Here is an 18,229-nt window from a genome sequence, read left to right as displayed (position 1 = left end):
ATTTCAATACAGCTGAGTAGAGAAGAAATAAAGACAACACACTCTTGAGTAAGGATATACAGCTGACTGAAGGAAGCAATTAGGCCTCCCAACAGGGATGAATTCTGAAGGCAGCTACACCACAAACCCAAGAAGTGCAAATTCAGATCCCAGAAAAAGCCCCCCAATGAGATAGGCACACAGTTCTGAAAGTGAGGTGCCATAAAGCCTTTATTTCAAAACTGTCATTGTACTTGATGACATCACTTGGGTCACAGGCAAACCATGGAGAGTGCATACAAAGCAGACACAGGAACATCCTTTCCTCAGGGAGAGGAGAACCGGCCACAGAACAGAATGCCATTGGTCTTAACATGCTGAATGAAGAAAAGGAAGGGGTGGTCGGCACAGAAGTAGGAGGACATACACTTAAAAGATACATTGGCGGCGGTGGCAGCCGCAGCCTCAGTGCCCTCCTCATTCACCTCCACAAAGGACTTATGCACAACCTTGGACAGAAACAAGCCTTCCTTAGAAGATATTCCAGAAAAGTCTGCCCTGTTCTCAAAGGCATCAGTCATGCCCAGCTTGCACAGGAATTCCTTCATGTCATAATTCTCCTCCAGTTTAAACCGTGGGAGGAAAACCTCCACCTCTTCTTTGTCCATCTTGTCCAGCCTTGTCCACTCGATGAATTTCTCATAAGTTATTTCCTTTTCCACCTAGAAGAGAGTTAAAGACTTCAGGACAGTGTTGTCACAGGGCACTTGAGATGATGGGGAGGCTCTACACTGCACGGGGAAGTGTGGCTGTAAGTTAATATAGTACCTGATAGGGGTGAGTACAGCTCAGTGGTGAGTGTTTGTCAAGCAGGCTCCAGACCCTGGGTTCCAGCCCAGTCTCACAAATGAATGGAAGACAAAAACATGATCATGGGAGCCTAGGAGAGCTGCCTTAGCAGAAACCCAAATGACACTGTCTCTCACAGCTCCATCAAGGCCCCATGCGCCTTACCGTTCTCAGTTCAACACGCTCATGTGGAAGCATGATGATCATGTTCAGCTCATTGCCAGCATAGGGAAGCAATAGAATCGTGGTGGATATCTCTTCAATATAGGTCATGTTAACGGTAGACTTTTTAAACATCATTTGCACAGGTTTCTCCTTATTCTGTGCAGGACAGATAAATATTAAGTTGAAATAAATCAAATTGGGCAAATTCAACAGAGGAAGACAGTCACTGTCCCTGGGAGCATTTCCTTGGTTAGACTTCTAGAACATTCTCTCAGCCTCTCAACTTCTGGACCAGTTTAGACTTTATATGTCCCTAAAGGCCAATTTTTCAAGACTTGGTCCTCAGAGTGGAGCTTTGGAAAGGGAAGGAATCTTTAAGAGGCGAAGCCTAGAGGAAGGTGTTCAGATCATGGAGATGTTCTCTAGAAAGGGATTATCAACTTGCTATGTTGATTATCTCCATATTAGTTGTTGTGTCAGAAAACTGACTGACCCAACCTCCAAACACCTGGGATGTCCTGGGCCAAAAATGCCTTTATCGAGGGGGAGCTCATTTAGTCTCATGACTTTGAACATAATTTCCAAATCCTGGGCTTCTCCCTGAACTCTGGAATAATACATTTTATGGTCAATTTGACTCCTTCAATTTGATACAAACAAAGCCCCAATTGCAGACATACCTCTGAATTTATATTCCTTTGCAAGTTTGCTCTACACACAATTTTGCCTGTCCTAATTGCCAGTGATACTCTCCTTCCCATTGCCAAAACCATCCCATCCCCTTTCTCTTTCTACAGTCATTGTGTGTCCTTGATTCCTGTCTGTCTCTCACATCCTCCCTTAGCTCAATAATAAATACAGGCTCCTCCTTTGAAATATAACCATAATCTGAGTTGTTTTTTAACCTCCACTGCCATCAGCATACCCCTAGAATACTGTAATGACTGCCTTGTCCCTGACCTCAGCACAGCAGCCATAAGTCCCAGTACAAGGCAAGTCAGGCCACATCACTCTAGCTGGACACCCTGGTGTAGTGTGGCTGTAGCAGGAGCGAAACTCTAACCTATCTGGAATCATATCAAGAGCCATCCTGCTTCCTCTCCTCTTCATCTCTTGTCATGCTCTCACCCTGCTCCACTTTAGTGATGGGCTTACTTCTGGATTTGTAGTTAACTACCTTAATGTATCTTCTCATCCATGAACTCTTCCTGAGAACCTGGACCATACCCCTTAAGTCCTGGTGTCTGCTTGCATACTGTCTTCCCAGTGAAGGTCTCCTCTGTAGGGCTCTTCCTCAACCACACCCCAAAAATAGCATCCTGCCACCTCCTTTGTATGTCTTTAGAGCCCTTCCACCAACTCCTGTTCTTACCTATGCTTACATCAAAGTCTCTTCTCCAGGAAAGCTTAGCCTCATGGAGACAGGCACACACAGTCAGTTAAGGCCTGGTGCACAATAGGCTGTCATGCAACATCTGCTGATTATATGAGTAGCAAACTAATGAGTAGCAACACTGGGCAAGATGAACACCTTATCAGAAAAAAAAAATTGTAGTTGTTGCCAACATAGTGTCAGCTGGGGAACACATCCTATTCAAGAATCCTTCTCAGTTTCCGATCCCTTGCTGTGGGATATCGTTCTGTATGCTGTGAATATGTGTTGCTCTAATTGGTTGATAAATAAAACACTGATTGGCCAGTAGCCTGGTAGAAAGTATAGGTGGGGTGAGCAGACGAGGAGAATTCTGGGAAGAAGAAGGTTGAATCAGGAGTCAATAGCCAGACAGAGGAAGCAAGATGTCAAGGCAGAACTGCGAAAAGGTACCAAGCCACGTAGCTAAACAAAGATAAGAAGTATTTGGTTAGTTTAAGTGTAATAGCTAGTCAGTAATAAGCCTGAGCCATGGCCATATAATTCATAACTAATATAAGTCTCTGTGTTTATTGGGATGTGAGCAGCTGTGGACCTGGTGGGACACAGGAAAACTTCCAGCTACATTTGGTGTACCAACACAGAGCTCTCGGATTTCCATAAGGCCTAAAAGAGTTTAAAAAGGGCTGCTAAACACACATTAATGGAGCCAAAAAAAAAAAATAGGTTTCTACTTCATGCCTCATGTGGGCTAAGATATAGAGATGCCAAGGTACAGAGATGCCATGGAGTGCAGACTTAAGTTACAGTATGGCGGGTTCATGGCATGTGGGCTTGAACTATAGCATGGTGGATTCCTGCCAAGTTACACAGAGGTTTCACCAAGCCATACAGTGCACTACATGGTAGATTTAGCTTTTGCTAGTACAGACAAAAAAAAGAGGAAAGAAAGAAAAGGTTTTGAGCTATACATTGCTGGAGGGAAGCATAGACCCACTGCCTCCCAGAGTCAGGAGAGAGCATGACATTCAGGGCTGGCTGTAAACATACCACCACCATATTGGGAAGCTGAGGTGAGTAAAGTCAGCAGCCAAGGCTGCGACTTTTTGTACTAGCCACACAGTTTAACAATTTAAAATCTCTCCTGGTCAGAGAAAGATTATAGACTCACAATAAGACAGATTCAGATGAAATAAAACTCTAAACCGTTTACAATGTGTGTAAAAATGTACGTAGGCTTGAAAGAGAGAGAAAAAGGAATACAGACAGTTATATTAAGAAATAAAAAGTTTTAAAAAATAAAGTCTTTAAAGAGACAGTAAAATTATAAAAATAAGCCACTTAAAGATGGATATTACACAAAGAATCTGGATTATATTGTCTTTGGGATTTTAACTACAAAAAGAAATTTGATTGTAAATGCTGCTGAGTTAAATCAATATATATATTTTAAAGTTATCTTGACTTCAAAATTTGGATCTAAGGATATGTTGCTTTGGAAAGGAGGCTCTACTTTTGTTTCCACAGGAATCAAGAGGTTATGGATTTGTTCCAGGTTATAAAGGATAAATTTGATCAAGCCAGAACCTTAACAGATGGTACCTATCAACAAAGGTTATAGCCGGCCTTCCCAGGACTTGACCATTATCTCAAATTTTCTCAGGATCCCCATAAGAATTCAGCACCCTTTATCAGCTGGAAATAGACTAGAAAACTATACCCACATTCCAAAAAAAATGGATTATGGATGTTTGTCTTTCTTTAGGTTGTTGGTTACAAATTGTTATTGGTCATAGTCAATATCTTTCTAAAAGAAGAAAGGGGGATATGATATGGAATATAGGATATAGATATGATAGGATAAAAGAATGGATTGTTGAACCTACTTTTAAATAGCAACTTGTTTAAAATGTTTTACATTGGTATAGATTTTAGTTTGATACAAATTTAAAGTTAATTTTGTTATACTATGTATATATTTCTACTATTTAAGGTGTGTTTATGTAACTCATTTAAATTGTAATGAATAATTGAGAAATATAGATTAATAATTGGTCTCCATGATAATCAAACTTACAGTCTTGTTAGTTAAGTTTTCTAGGTATACATACATATATTTCAATTAGGTAAGTAATCTTCAAACACATCAAAGACCTACAGAATATGGCATTTAAAATGTTTTAAGAACTTTGACTTTTTGGACAATGAGACACATCTGCTCCTGGGAGCACCAATTTACTTCAAAGAGAAAGATGGGCATCGAAGACACTCCATATGGAGTTTATCTTCTTCTTGGCAAAAATAGCCATTTGGGGAATGTTCTTGCCTGAACTGCTTGACAAAATGTTGTACTGATTGGACATGCAAGACCCATAAGAAGGTGACCACTGAACTTTGCAAGGGAAAATGGTCCTTCAGGTTCCTGCTTTGCAGAAGAAATTGCCAGACATTCTATAGGACACAGGGAAAAGTGACTGAGAGACTAGGCCTATGGGCTGAAGATGGATGCCCCAAAGCTGCAGAGGAACTTTGGATGACTGTTCAGGCAGGCAGCGGTCTCTGTCATTTCCAGAGTTTTGGAAGTTGCTTACAATGCTCCTCCTGTTTACTTAGGTAATATTATATCCTTCTGGGGTCTTTGATGTAGTTGAATACTAGATAGTTATAATTATGGTTTTCCTTAGTTATGATAATAGATAAGGTAGATATGAAACTTTAGACTCACAAATATAGGATAGATGATAGAATATTTTCTTTGAATTTGCCAAATACAAATAGACTAGATATTATAACTGTAATTCTTGCTTGATAACTGTTTTATTATTTGTAATTTTACTATGTTAAAGTTAAAACCTTCCTTTTTGATTAGACAGAAAAGGGGAAGCACTGTGGGATGTCGTTCTGCATGATGTGAATATGTGTTGGGCTAATTGGTTGATAAATAAAACACTGATTGGCCAGTAGCCTGGCAAGAAGAATAGGTGGGGTGAGCAGATGAGGAGAATTCTGGGAAGAAGAAAGCTGAATCAGGAGTCGACAGCCAGAGAGAGGAAGCAAGATGTCAAGGTAAAACTGCAAAAAGATACCAAGCCATGTAGCTAAACAAAGATAAGAAGTATTTGGTTAGTTTAAGTGTAAGAGTTAGTCAGTAATAAGCTTGAGTCATGGTCATATAGTTCATAATTAATATAAGCATCTGTGTGTTTACTTGGGTCTGAGCGGCTGTGGACCGGGCAGGACACAGGAAAACTTCCAACTACAGACCCTCTATAGTTTAAGTGTAAGAGCTAGTCAGTAATAAGCTTAAGTCATGCCCATATAGTTCATAATTAATATAAGCCTCTGTGTATTTATTGGCGTGTGAGTGGTTGTAGACCAGGTGGGCCAAAGGAAAACTTCCAACTACAGACCCTCTATAGTTTAAGTCTAGAAGCTACTGTAGAATCTATGGAATTTCTTGTGATAGGCACAACTGAAGACCCTTTGCAGTCCCACTTCTCTGGTATAGCACACTATTCTGAGCTTTGAAACACATTTCTATAGTCCTATTCTGTGATCAGTTTATCATGGCTCCTTGAACTAGCCATGAGCCAGGTATCTTGCTACCCTTCTCCTCATTCATGTCCTTGACCCCAAACCAACATACTTTATACATAATCAACTATGATTTATGCACTCTTGCTTGGTTCTGGGGATCACACACTTTCTGCCACAACTAGTCATTAGTAAACAAATAAGGGTAAATGTGTAATATAAAACTCTGTCTAGGAAAACTGGTCTGGGCTGGATTTGGTATACAGGGTGCTAACCTCTACTTTAGACAGTTTCTCCCCACATACCTCTGCTGTGGGATGTTCTATATATCAAATGTGTTGCTCTGATTGGCTAATAAATAAAACACTGATTGGCCAGTAGCCAGGCAGGAGGAGTATAGGCGGGATGAGACTTCTGGGAAGTGGAAGGCTGAGTCCGAGAGACACTGCCAGCCACCGCCATGACAAGGAAGATGTAAGTATCAGTGAGCCATGTGGCAAAGTATAGATTAATAGAAATGGGTTAATTTAAGATATAAGAACAGTTAATAAGAAGCCTGAGCCATTAGGCCAAACAGTTTAAATAATGTAAGTGTCTGTGTGTTTATTTTATAAGTGGGCTGTCAGACTGCTGGGGCTTGGCAGGACCCTGAGAGAAAACTCTCTAGCTACATACCTCCTGGATCCAAAGCCTCTAATCATACAATGTAAAAAGAGCCAATCTTAGCAAATTAATGATCCACTATTTGTGTCTATAAGTTGCATTCCATTCATATGGAATAAAAATGAAAGCTCAGATCACTTCAAATTCTGTGTCTTTGGAGGCACTGTAACATGTACTCCTCAGATTCCAGTAACACAGCCAGCAGGCAGAGCCCAGTCTTTCTCTACTGATGAGACAAGAAAATAAGACATATGGCTTCACAGCCCTGCACTTAGCATAAGCAATATTAAACAGTTCCATTTATACAATATCCAGGAAAGGGCTCAGAGGGAGAGGCTATTAACTCCCCACCTCTGTCTGCCCCCTGGACTGTAAAGTTAGAGTCTAAGCCATCATGTAACCATGAGGGAATAAGCCCATGTCAAGGATGGCAGAGCAGAAAAGGAAAGCCAGTTCTCAAGAGCTCCACCCCAGTGCATGGCAGGCCCAGGCTCCACCCATCTCCTGCCTCCTAGTAGGTGATGAACTTATAAGAGTTCAACTACAGATGTCTGGGGTCTCTGTTTCTCACAGTTGAAGGAAGTCTTAACATACATCTTGTCAATAAATAATATCAAAGACAAAAATAGTTTTGACAAAAAAAATGTCATTCAAGAACAAAGCTTGAAATAAAAGGCATTTCTGAAAAAACTGAAGATTCAAATCCAATTTGCATGGGAGCTCTGAGGGCTGGTTAATTGTCCAGAATATCATGCAATTAATCTGGTCTTTTGGCCTAGGAGTATGTGTGAAAGAAAAACCAAAAAAAACTAAACAATAAAACCACATATGAATGAAGTGAATTGGTGACAGAAAGATGGTAGTCCACCAATAAGTAATATCCTGCATACACATCCTTCGTGTGCTTGTCTGTGAGCAAAAATCTGTGCATATCCCATCAAGCCAAGACTGAATTTCACACACTGCTTCAGTGTTTACTGAGCACCAGCCATAATCCAGGCACTCAGTAGACAGCTGTCTGCCCTCTGCTCTTTTGCCAGCAGGGTGAGAAAGGTTCTTTTCCCACTACATTGTTTTGTGGCAACCAGCTAGAGTTGTGGTCCTCTTGAAAGAGGGAGAAGACATAAGACAGCACTTATAGAAAGACACACTGAAAAGAAAGGAATGTGCACCACTGAGGGGGATCCTGAGGAATGGGCTGCATTCAGGGCTACAAAGAACCTCAGAGACCAGAGCTGGAGTTCAGACTTCCATATCTGCAAAGGTATATGGAAGACTGTTTAAGGTACACTGCAGAGCTCTGCCATCAGGTCTGACCTCAACAGCTGCCAGTGACACCATGAGCAATGAGAGAAGCAGGGCCAGGCCTGGACCCATGTTGACTGCAGCCACCATTAGCAACATGCAAAAGGAAAGGGAAGAGAAAGAGAAAAGCTGAGAGAGCAGTCCTGGCTGCTGTGCTGCCCAGAGACATGAGAGGCATGGGCTACGTGAAGCAGTAGTAGACTTGTAGAAGCAGCCTCCTTGTATTTCAGAAGCCAATGTGAACAGGGGACCTGACCCAGGAGTCTCCTCTGCTCCTGCACTGTGTTTACCTTGGAGATTTTGAAAGGCATCTCCCAGGTGTCCTCTTTGTTAAACTGCTTCTCCCACTTTCCTTTGAAGTAGACAGCATTCACAAGGACCAGCAGAGTATCTGAATTCAGTGTACCTGGAGACAGCAACTCTCTGATTTTATCTGAAAGGAATAATTAATAAGCCAGTTAACTAAAAGAATTGGCTGAAGTAAAATACAGGAAAATATTCTGGGAAGAAAAACTTTACTCTTTGAATGAACACAGTAGATGCCAACAGGTCAACAGGTACAGCATGAAAGTAATGATTGATGATTGATGTCTACAGCTTAAATAGTTCAATAGGGTGTTCTAAGACAGAATGGTTATAAGCTCATATTTTAAAAATATTTGAAGGAGGGCCTAGAGAGATGGCTCAGCAGTAAGGAATTTGGTTGTCAGTATCTACAATGGATAGTTCACAAACACCTGTAACCCCAGCTCCAGGTAATCCAATACCCTCTTCTAGCCTCAACAGGTACCTACACACATGTGGCATACATTAACACAGACACACACTCACATAGATAAAAAAAAATACATATATATGAAACAACAAAGTATTTATCCTGATCTTAACATTACAGAGTACACGTATATTAAAAATCACGCAGAGGCACCACAAGTACACATAATCTAATGTATCCATTTAAAAATTAAATTTAAGCCGGGCGGTGGTGGCGCACGCCTTTAATCCCAGCACTTGGGAGGCAGAGGCAGGCGGATCTCTGTGAGTTCGAGGCCAGCCTGGGCTACCAAGTGAGTTCCAGGAAAGGCGCAAAGCTACACAAAGAAACCCTGTCTCAAAAAACCAAAAAAAAAAAAAAATTAAATTTAAATAAGTAGAAGAGCAATTATAAAATGTGCCTTACAAGTATAAAGCACAGGTTAAAATGGGGGTGGGCCAAGCACCTGAAATGATGCAGGAAAACTGTAGAACACCAGACAGCACCAGACAGGGAAGAGCTGCAGCACAAGCCTTCTACACTTTGCTTGTAAAAGTAACAACAACAACAATAATAATAACCTAAGAGGGGAGGGTAAGAAGGGAAGGAGGCAGAGAAGCAAGGCCAGGAGGCTGGGTGGCTCTGGAAGAGATGTATTAAAGGTACATTGCTAAGAGCCAGAAAGGGCTAGGCAAGGTGTCAGACCCTGACAATATTGAAGAAGCAGATTTGTAAAATTTGTAAATACTTGGAAGAAAGCTTCTTAAACTCTGGGTTATAAGCTTATTGATACTGAATGTGGGGTCAGCAGCAAAACTTGGACAGTTAAAGCTTTCTGAACATGTAACAGCCGAAACTTCATCCAAACTCAAATGTGTGATGGACCCAAGGTGCTTCTGGCAGTGGCTCACCTCTTGCTTCACTGTTTCCATCTGATGCCTTGGGGAAGGGACTAAGGAGACAAACTACTGAAAGCACATTAGGGCAAGAGAGGTGGCTGGGCAGGTGAAGGCGCTTGCCATCAACTCTGAAGACCTGAGCAGAATCCCCAGAAACCTACAGGGTGGGAGGAGAGAAGCACTCCTGTAGGCTGTCCTCTAACCTGCATGCGCGCGCGCGCACACACACACACACACACACACACACACACACACTCACACGCGCGCACACACGCACACATGCACACACGCACACACACTAGATGACAGATAGATGATAGACAGATAAATATAATGTTTACTGTACACTAAATTGGTCAATAAGGCTTCAGTGGCAGAGCAGGTCATGCTCAGCATGCTCAGGCCCTGGGTTCAAACGCCAGCTCTGAAAACAAACAGAACAGAACAACTCTGTGTTCACCTTCTGTCTTTTTGGCCACCCAGGTGTTGATGTGCTGTCGGGACTGCTCTGTATCTCCCTGAAAGTCCAGCTCTTCCATCTCTGCTTCGTAGAACTTGCGGCAGGAATCTTGAAAAGACTGAGACATAGCAACATAACTACACAGCCATGGAAGGGATTAGCACCAACAGCCTCCTTCCTCGATGATCAAAAGCAGAAAATCAAAATGAATGGTAATTTACAAATAAATATGAGGAAATAACTTAAAACCCAACTGTGGTAGTTAGAATGAGAATAGCCCCCATAGGCTAATATATTTGAACACTAATTCCTCAGTAGGTGAAAATCTTTGGGAAAAATGAGAAGGTGTGGCCTTGTTGGAGGAGGTGTGTCACTGGGATCAGGCTTTGAGGTTTAAAAAGACAAACTCCAGTTCCAGGACAGCCAGGGCTACACAGACAAACCCTGTCTCAAAACAAAAAGACCAGCTCCATTCCCAGAGCTCTCTCTGCTTCCTACTCTCAGCTTTGAGAGCTGCGCTCTCAGCTGCTCCAGCACCATGCCTGCCTGACTGCTGCCGTGTCCCTGCCAGGATGATGATGGACTCCAACCTCCTGAAACCATCACCCGATTTCTTTTACAAATTGCCTTGGCCATGGTGTTTTGTCACCGCAATAGAAAGTAACCAATGCACCAACTTCTCATTTCCAACTCTCTTTAATCTTAGTTTATGAACAAAATGGAGTGGTGGACTGAGTGTCAGTAAAAAAAAAAAAAAAAAAAAAAAAAAAAAAATGTCAAACAGCTGAAACCTTGAAGTAGTAGCCGAGGCTCAGGAGACAATGGGGAAGACCCCCAGATGCAGTACTACACTGCTGTCACTCTAGTAGGCCACCACATGGGCAGAGGGAGGCTTAACCCCAACAAGGGCTATGACACCTCTGCCCTGCACAGGATGGACCTTCTACCACAGTTTTCCATGCTAACAGAAATACAAATGTGCACCATTCAAAATGGTGGCACCTACAGCCCCAGAACACCAGGGAATGGCCATAGAAGCTAAGAAACTGAGTACTTCATTTTAATTTATTTTACTTCATGATGTGGAATTTGAAAAGCTATGTGTCCATGGTCACCATCTCATGCAGCTCAGTTTCGGGGAGTGAGCAGTTCACAAAAACACAGTCCATGCTGGAGTGGGGTTCGGTGGTGCGGCACAGAGGTGGAGGAGCAGCTTGGCATGCATAAGGCCTTAAAGCAACTGATCACCAGCACCACAAGACAAACCAAAGTTCCATTCATTTGCTGATATGTTCTGTAAAATGGCAATGGCATTGATGACCACCCACATTCTGCCTTATTACAACAGAAAACTCAATATGGTGTAAATGGGCTGAAACTCCCACTATACTGAGTGTATATGGGATATATATATTTATTACATAATATATAAATAATACATATATTATATGTTGTATATTTATATAATGTATGTTATATATTATATTTATATACTTAAAAAATATACATTTATATATCAATATGCTATCAAACAGCTCATGGCTGCATATTTAACTCCTTTTTGAAAGAACTATCTCTTATTTTATTTGTATGTTTATGTGTGTGTGGCAAATAAATGTACATATCATTTGGATATGTGCACATGTGTTGCAGGAGTGCATATCAGTGTGTATAAGTCTATGTGATATCTAGAAGATAACTCCAGACTACTGTCTCTGAGTACCACATGACACTTACTGCTAGGACGGCAAAAGTCTTTTCCCCGAAGAGCCTGTTGGCTGTTTTGAGCAAGTACTGTGTTCCGGTCTTGTTCACTTCGCTGAGAAGTGACTGGAAGCCCTGGTGGACATCTCCAGCTCCACTGCTGCTGCATTTACCCAAACAAAGAGCCTGAAATCAAAACAGATTCAAACACAACTTCAGCAAGCCCAACTATACGAAATGAGTCAACACTCAACTCATCCTCAAAATCTTATGGATCCTTGCTGCCACGCAAAGAGCCACCCAGTTAAAGATGAAAGTACCTTGACTGCTGCCTCTCTAGGAGCCTGCCCTGTTCCCTGTCAGCCCTGAGCAGAAATGGCCCTTCACAAGCCCAGCTCTTCACGTTCACTAATTGTGCTCTGGCCTCAAGCATGGCTGCCAAGCAGACCTGCCATGACTCCAGTGCAGCCAGTTCTGACCTCAGACCATGCTGTCTCTTCCCTGCTCTTGGGTCTGGATGGCTCCAGTGCTGTCTGCCCAACAGAATGGAGGAGAGTGACCCTGTTCCAGGCTGGGCTTTAAAAGGCCTGGCAGTTGCCACATTTGTTCCCAGACATCATGGTGGAAGGAAATCCAAGCCATCCTCCAGGAGACCACATAAAAATCCTGGAGTTAGCCGGGCGGTGGTGGCGCACGCCTTTAATCCCAGCACTCGGGAGGCAGAGGCAGGCGGATCTCTGTGAGTTCGAGGCCAGCCTGGGCTACCAAGTGAGCTCCAGGAAAGGTGCAAAGCTACACAGAGAAACCCTGTCTCGAAAAAACAAAAACAAAAACAACAACAACAAAAAATCCTGGAGTAACTGCCATCACATAAAGCTACTGGAAAGAGATGTAAGACCCCAGCCAACAGTGAACACCTAGATAGACGCCAGACCTCAGACACAATTCCATAGGCCTACCAAGCCTCTGATAAAGCTACACAAATGACTTCAGCTGCTCCCATAGGAAACAGATGAACTGCCCATCAGTAGTTGTAACAGCTTAGAACTAAAAAAGAGAGACAGAGGGAGAGAGGGGGGAGAGAGGGAGACAGACAGTTTAAACTGAAGGCAAGACTTTAGGTCCTAACTCTCTCCAATAAGGAGGCAGGCTAAGGAAGAAACAGACACATTTGTCTTGTAAAAACAGAAGGGTACTGCGAGGAACTAACCCAGAACGCAAAGTTGTGGCTCAAGGTGGTCATAGATTAGGAAAGACTCTCTTCAAACACAAGTGTGGGGGTGAATCAAGATACCCCCAACCTTGGCATTCAGGAAACTGGACATACACACTTTGCTGTGGTTCAGAATTGCTAGTTCAGAGACTGAATGTGTCCTTTCTCATGTGCTGAATGTGTACTCCAAATTGGCATATTGACATCTGGCATCCAGTTCCTCAGAATGTGACCATATTTGGAACTAAGCCTTTATAGGCACAAAGAAGTTAAAAGGAAGTCATTAGAGTGAGCTAAATCCCATCTGACCTGTGTCCCTATAAGAAGACCATGACCTAGACAGCCAGAGAGGACAAAGAGGCCATTTACAATCCACAGAAAACCAGATTTCCAACTCCTTGATTTTTAGAATTCTCTGGAACTATGAGAAAATACTGTGTTACTTAAGCCACCCCATCTGTAGTAAAAATTTGTTACACGGTCCCTAGCTAATGGTCCCTCATGGAATGTGCACTGTCCTTATCCCTCACTGTCTCTCCACCTTATTCTGGGGCAGCCTGTCTCTGTAGTTCATGTACTTCTGCAGAGAAAAAGCACTGTACCCAACAAGAACCCCAGTGGTTCTATCCCTCTCTGCCAGCCAAGGGAGACCCCATTTGGGAATGAACTTCAAGATCCTAATTGGAGACCTTATCTGTAGGAGAGTTGAGATCTGTTGGGTGCAGACAGCAGACAGTGGAGGTCATGGGAGCCTTGGTGCCATGCCTTTGGTATTTCTGTCCCAAGTGAACCCTCACATACACAGTCCCTACGAGTGGAGCAGGATGCTATAGCTAGGGTTCCAGCACAGGTAGCACATTCCCCCATCAACTCTCCAGTCACACTCCAGTCATCTGCAAGGGCAATGTGGAACGTGGAGGAGCAGCTCAACTGATAGTCCATGGTACTTATCTGCTGTGAAATGGTGCTGGTTACCTGAATCATCTGGCTTGCAGTGTCTCCCTTTGCCCCCATGCAGACCATGGCCAGGGCCGAGGAGATGCCCATGGGTGAGAAAAATACATTTTTTGAGCTGTCTTCTCCCAGTATTTTCAAAAGGTTTAAGGCAAAGGTGTCATTTGCTTCCCGCAGAGGATCCCTCCTTGCAAGCCTGGAACGAGGGATTAAATCAGTATCACATGAATACAGGCTGATGTGTAGGCCTGGTCTTCACTCTCACTCACACAGTGATGCTGCGGCTCAGTGAACAAAGGGAAAACACAGCCTGGAAAGTAAAGGTCACGTGCAGAAAGTGATACAGCCCTGCTGAGGTAACTCAGGCCAGCGCCTTGTCTTCCTCATGTGCAGTAATCAGTACACGGGGAACCAGAAGGAAATGGCTCAGAGGACAAGAGGCAGGTAAGGACCCACCAGCCAGGAAGTCCACAAATGCAGCAGTGCAGGCTGGAAACAGGCAACTGCAGAAGCAGGGCCTGTCAGCTCTGATATCATCCCATGCAGTTGTCAAATTCCTTTCCCCAGTTAGGCAGTACAACAGTTCTAAGATTTCCCATCAGCCCCCCTGAGCAGTGGCTGGGAACTAGAGCATGGGAAGGGCATGTAAGAGGCCACAGGGGGCAGGGCGGTGGTGGCGCACGCCTTTAATCCCAGCACTTGGGAGACAGAGGCAGGCGGATCTCTGTGAGTTCGAGGCCAGCCTGGACTACCAAGTGAGTTCCAGGAAAGGCGCAAAGCTACACAAGAGAAACCCTGTCTCGAAAAACAAACAAAAAAAAAAAAAAAAAAAAAAAAAAAAGAGGCCACAGGGAAGAGAAGTGTGCCCAGATGTAGTGACGGGAACAGAATACACAGCACAGCTTTCCACTACTGTCGTGGACAACTAGACTGGACTGTGAGATTCTTTGGGCCCTGGGATGGTGACACACTCCTTTAATAGTAGCATGCAGGAGGCAGCTCTCTGAGCTCCAGTCCAGGCTGGCCTCAAACTATCATCCCTCTGCCTCAGCCTCCTGAGTACTGGGATTACAAGTGTGCAGCACCACGCCTGGCTTCCCCTCCCAGTTTTTTCTATTTGCTGTTGATTTCTGTCTGTTGATTCTACACGTGCAATCCATGAAAACAGACACGCAGATAGAGGTGCCAGGTGAACTTGGTTTTTGGAGCTAAGTGTGAACCATATGCTCCCTCTGTGTGATGACACAAGTCACAGGTGCAGTTACTAAGGGTAGTCCTGAAACACAGGACACTCCCATTATGAAATGATAACATCAGCCATCCCTGTAACCTGGGCTCCCAGCACTAAAATCCCTGATCACATGACCTTAACCCAAAGATTACTCAGTACATCAAATATCACAGCATAGTCCTAAACCACACCAGAAAGGTACAAACATCCTTAGGAATAGTCCTATCACAAAGTAACTGTCCCCCTATAACCCCCCACAACACACACACACACCTCACCCAGCATTCCTTCACAGACCAGTGTTCCCGATGATAAGAAAAGGACATAGAAACTGGCTAGGCACTTGAGGGCTAGGGCCACCAAAAGAGTCACTTCCAGTAATGATCCTGGCTCACTGGCCTCAAATGCCAGAAGGGAGCTCAAGTTTCTAATCTCCCTTGCCTGGAGGCTACACGTGAGGGTGGGACCAAACTCCAGTCCAGATACAAGTCCTTCTGAACAACTGTAGAACTGGATCTCTAGATTTTCATGGTTAAAAAAAAAAAAAAAAAAAAAAAAAAAAAAAAAAGTTACATCTATTTCCAACTTTAGCCCATCTCCCAAATGATTGAATGTTACCTTTTCTCAGGGAGGAATGTTGCAGGACTGTGCTCAGGGCTCTCTGTTGAGACCCATGAAGGAAAAGCTATTTCCTTCTGACCAAGAGATTGGACTCTTCCTCTGCCTAGGTGCATCTAACATTCCAAGCTACTCTAAAACAAAAGAGTTAATCACCTGGCTAACAAAACAAGGAGAAAGGGAGGGGGGAATTAATTCACAGGACAATTTCATCCGGAATAGAAAACAGATCAAAACTTTTCATATGATCTCCTAGCCTGGCAGACATAGAATCACTTAACATTTCGCCCAACATGAGTTTAAGAAAAAATACACTAAAAGATCTGGAAAGGTCCTCACGAGTATCTATCTTCACAGATTGAGGGTCTCCAAAGAGCTATGATCTGAGCCTAACTTTCCAGACTCACACACAACTCTTAAAGACCATGACACATTCCAGAAGAGACTCCAGAAAAGAAGGTCCAACACCATTGGCATAAACTCCCAGGCCTCTCTCTGGCCCCGGCCCTCTACGATCCCAAAGCCTATCGCATGTGTTAGGAACCTGGGATCTCACCATCTGGTCAAGCAGGGCCACATATGGCTCCAGGTGCCCGGTCCCCATACATGGACCCTATTACTCACAAGGCACCTCCTTAGTAGATGCTTAGCCAGCTCACCTGGCTTCCAAGGGCCGAAGACGGGCCCCAGAACAGTATCGCGGGGAAGCCATGTTGAGTGGCCTATAGCGGTCTGAGCTGAGATCTGGAAGCACTGGTCCAACCTTGGGTCTCAAATACCGGGAGGGGTGGGGAGGTGGGTGGAGTCTGGAGTGGCCTGAGCCGGAAGATGAGGGAGTGGGAGTGGGGAGTGGGGGGGAGGGGTAGGAAAAGCAGAGAGTAGTGCCAGATGACCATAACTCAACAATCCATCCCTTCCTCTAGCTCCTGGCCTCCCCGCCTGCCAATTGTTTCCATCCTGGATTCCTTTGCTTACTGCAGGCTCTTGGGAAACAAGGACTAGAACAAACCTAGGTGGTGTCTTTGGGTTGTTTCCTACACAGGACCAGAGTGAGATTTTACCAGCCTGTTCACTGTGCCTTCTTCAAGACTGAATGACAGCCTTAACACCACCAGAGTGTGCCAGCACTTAGCGGGTATAAACGGGATAGAACAGAAGAGAAGTTTAAAGTGAGAGAGGAAAGAAGACTTTTATTACCGAGGCTGGAGAGAACACTTGTTTCTCTCTAGAGAGAGAGCCCATTTTCGGGTTCCTCGTGGCTTTACGCAGCATGTCCGCATAGAGGATGATTAGGACCACGGGCCTGAGTGCAGGTGTCTGAGATGGTCTGCACTTGGCTGTGCTGGGGGAGGAGGTCATTTGTTCCACCCCTTGGCGTCTCTATAAAAACCCTGGGGCAGAGACAGTCGGCCCGTTGGAAAAGGTTCCAGGCCCTCTCGAGGCTATCCTTTATTTTCTGTTTATCTCCACAAGATTCTCCACGATAAATCCTTCTATCTAATATTTCCTGCTGCTCACACTCAAAACACTGGGGAACTGTGGGGTTGGTGGGTAAACACCCCACAAAATGGCGCCATGAACAGGGACTAAAGAAAAAAGAAAAAAAAAAGGGGACTAAAGAAAAAAGGGGGGACAAAAAAAGGGGGGACTAAGACAAATGAACAGAGACTAAAGACAAAGTAATAGGGACTCAAGATAAAGGAAAACAATAGGTTGTTTTTACAGAGTTTTGGTGAAAGTGTGGTCAGCCCTGCCAGTGGAAAGGCATGCCAGTGTTATAGAATATATATATATAATTGAGGGGCGGGGGTTTTATCCTCAAGAGAAAAGGAAAGCAGACTGGAAGGATGTCCGATGCTGCAGCACAATTCTTTTCTGTCAAAATTTTCTATCTTCTATCACTTTCTCAATTTCTGTGAAAAATAAGTATAAGGTATAGGGTAGTAATATAGTGTAGAAAAAAGACAACTAGACAGAAAAACTCAATTTTCTAACTTTGGGGGCTTTGAATGCAAACTGGGGGAAAAATCTTTCTTTGGGCTTCATGGTTAGTAAAAAAGCTCTTCTCTGAGCTTATGGGAAAGAAAAAGTTTCCTGTGAAAGCTTTTGACCTGGGGACAGCTGAAATGCTAAGTTCAAGCAGCAGGAGAAAGTGATTTCTCCCTGAGGCAAAAATGGGGGTGTAAGAAGCCAAAGTTTAAAGTTCATAAGTTTTGGGGAAAGTTGGTCTTTCTCTCTTGGGGGGGAAAAGTCTTTCTCAAACTATAAAACTTTTCTTGGAAAAATTTGGGGGAAAATCTCTCTAAAAAGCTTTAATCTTTCTCCAAAGCTCTCTTAAACTTAAAAACTAAAGCCTTTCAGAACTCTCTCAGAAGGACAAATTAGAATCACCTGAAGATATTAGTATGGGGACCACCTGTGATTAGCTCTAAGGGAAAACAACAAACCTCTTAAGACAACAAAACCTCTCTAAGTTCTGTCTTTCAAGCTTTAAAAATCCTCCCTGCAATACAGGAGGCAGGGATGGAG

At 43.6% G+C, this 18,229-nt stretch overlaps 1 protein-coding gene across 1 annotated transcript; it reads right to left on the bottom strand.

Moving 5' to 3' along the window:
• Window positions 1-267: 267 nt before the first annotated feature.
• On the bottom strand, window positions 268-16,434 carry LOC114702198 (serpin B6-like). Its single transcript, XM_037205595.1, has 7 exons — window positions 16,360-16,434; window positions 13,873-14,047; window positions 11,718-11,870; window positions 9,981-10,098; window positions 8,158-8,300; window positions 994-1,149; window positions 268-701 (listed from the first exon to the last, which is right to left on the bottom strand). The coding sequence occupies exons 1-7, from the start codon at window positions 16,410-16,412 to the stop codon at window positions 306-308; spliced, it is 1,194 nt and encodes a 397-aa protein (XP_037061490.1). The 5' UTR covers window positions 16,413-16,434; the 3' UTR covers window positions 268-305.
• Window positions 16,435-18,229: the final 1,795 nt, after the last annotated feature.

Source organism: Peromyscus leucopus, chromosome 5 (assembly GCF_004664715.2).
Source record: "Peromyscus leucopus breed LL Stock chromosome 5, UCI_PerLeu_2.1, whole genome shotgun sequence".
Lineage (NCBI taxonomy): Eukaryota > Metazoa > Chordata > Mammalia > Rodentia > Cricetidae > Peromyscus > Peromyscus leucopus.
The sequence above is the reverse complement of the archived record's forward strand: the minus strand, read 5'-3'. Positions and strand labels throughout refer to the sequence as shown.